General features: G+C 72.8%; 1 protein-coding gene across 1 annotated transcript in view; it reads left to right on the top strand.

Moving 5' to 3' along the window:
- SCUBE3 (signal peptide, CUB domain and EGF like domain containing 3) overlaps nucleotides 1-1,735 on the top strand; it is a 26,688-nt gene that overhangs the window by 21,335 nt on the left and 3,618 nt on the right. Inside the window, exons 10-12 of the mRNA XM_026056520.1 lie at nucleotides 867-989; nucleotides 1,420-1,536; nucleotides 1,646-1,717. Of these exons, the coding sequence (XP_025912305.1) occupies nucleotides 867-989; nucleotides 1,420-1,536; nucleotides 1,646-1,717 (312 nt within the window). The remainder of the gene's footprint in view (nucleotides 1-866; nucleotides 990-1,419; nucleotides 1,537-1,645; nucleotides 1,718-1,735) is intronic.

Below are 1,735 nucleotides of genomic sequence, written 5' to 3'. Positions count from 1 at the left end.
GGGGCGGCGAGAAGCGCGGGCGTTCGGGGGGGATTCGCCCCTTCGCTCCGCGGCGTAGCGAGGAAGCGGCAGCGCGGGCGTCTCCCGGCCCCGGCGCTCGGCCGCCGTTTGCACGGACGCTCGTCACCCCACCGGGGAAACCGGGGGATGTGGGTCGGGGGGGGGGGCAGCGCTCTCCCGAAAGGCTGGGAGGGAGGGTCGGCTGGCAGCGCCTGCCGGCAGCATCCCGCCGCTGGGGCCCGGCGGGGAGGGCTGGCGGAGGCAGGCGCGGGCGTCTGCGACTTCAAACGCGGCGACGGGAACAATTTGCGAGTTGTCTGCAGGGGGAGAGAGGGAGAAATCCCCGGCGCTTTTGGCAGGGAGCTGGGCCGGGCTGGGAAGGGGGAACATCAAAAGGGGTTGATTGAAGTTTCCCAAGGCAAAGAGCTTCCCCAGGGCGGGGGCAGGCGGATGAAACGTGCCCGGGGCGGGCGGCGCTGCCGGAGCGTGTCGCGGCACCGGCGGCCCGTGGAGGTGACGCCCTGCACGAGCCAGGGACTCTCCGCGTGTTTGCACGCGCCCCTTCCCAAAACTGCAGCCGGCGTGAACCGTGCCGGCTCCCCCCATCCGGAGCGGTCCCGGTGGGGATGCTCCCGGCGGGTTGCAGCGGGAAGGGACCTCCCCAGGCCAGAGGGCTTCCCCGCGGCWGAGGGGTTGCTGGCTGGGTGGGCTGCACCCTTCGTTGTCCCCCGTCCCCGTGGACACTGGGAACTCCCTCCGCGCCGGAGCCGGCTCCACCTGAGCCTAAACTATCCGGTGCATCCCTCCGAAATCACGTGCCCGAGACGCTGCAGCTCTCCCATTGCCTGCCGCCTTGCTCCCCGCAGACGTCGACGAGTGCAGCATCAACCGCGGCGGCTGCAAGTTCGGCTGCGTCAACACGCCCGGCAGCTACCAGTGCACCTGCCCCGCCGGCTGCAAGCTGCACTGGAACAAGAAGGACTGCATAGGTATTTCGGGGCCGGGCGGGCTGCCGCCGTGGGMTGGGGACGTTCTCCAGCGGTTCCCGCGGCCCCGCCGCCGCTTCAGGCTGGTGGGAAGCGGGTGCGAAGTCGGAGCGGGGGGCTTCGGGGCGCCCCAGACCCTCCGGGGCTGCTACGGGCTGGCTTTTTGTCTGGGCATCCGCCGTCCGTCTTGCACGGAGTCGGGTGGGTGCATCGCCCTGCTCTCTCCGCCCCGGGTCTCGTTGCTTCTTAAACCGCGCTGGGGGCCGGGCGTGAGGATGTTCTCGCAGCGGCGAGCGCCCCTCGAGCAGCGCCCCGGCGGCCCCAAGCACGCGCCGGCGCAGGCCGGCCTCGCTTTACGGGGGACGGACTGAGCCAAGTGGGGCCCTTCCCCCCCCCCCCCAAATCCCAGCGGTCGCCGCCGCTTGTCCCTCAGAGGTGGCCTCCTGCCCGCCAGGTTCGGTGCCGCCGCGCGCCACGCTCAGCTGCAACAAGGCGGGCAAGAAGGACAGCTGCGCCCTCACCTGCGCCTCCGCGGCCCGCTTCCTGCCAGGTAGGGCCCCGGCGTCCCTTCGGACGGCGCCGGGGGAGGGGGGGGGCCGGGGATTGGCGGCGGCGGCGACGCTCAGCTCGGCCCCCCCTCCGTCCGCTTCGCCCCGCAGAGTCGGACAGCAGCTACACGGTGAGCTGCGGGACGCCGGTGCCCCGCGCCGCCGGCGCCCAGCCGAGAGCCGGCAACGGCAGCCAGCAGT

The sequence above is a fragment of the Apteryx rowi genome, unplaced genomic scaffold (assembly GCF_003343035.1).
Source record: "Apteryx rowi isolate R43461 unplaced genomic scaffold, aptRow1 scaffold_132, whole genome shotgun sequence".
In the NCBI taxonomy this organism is placed as follows: domain Eukaryota; kingdom Metazoa; phylum Chordata; class Aves; order Apterygiformes; family Apterygidae; genus Apteryx; species Apteryx rowi.
The sequence above is the reverse complement of the archived record's forward strand: the minus strand, read 5'-3'. Positions and strand labels throughout refer to the sequence as shown.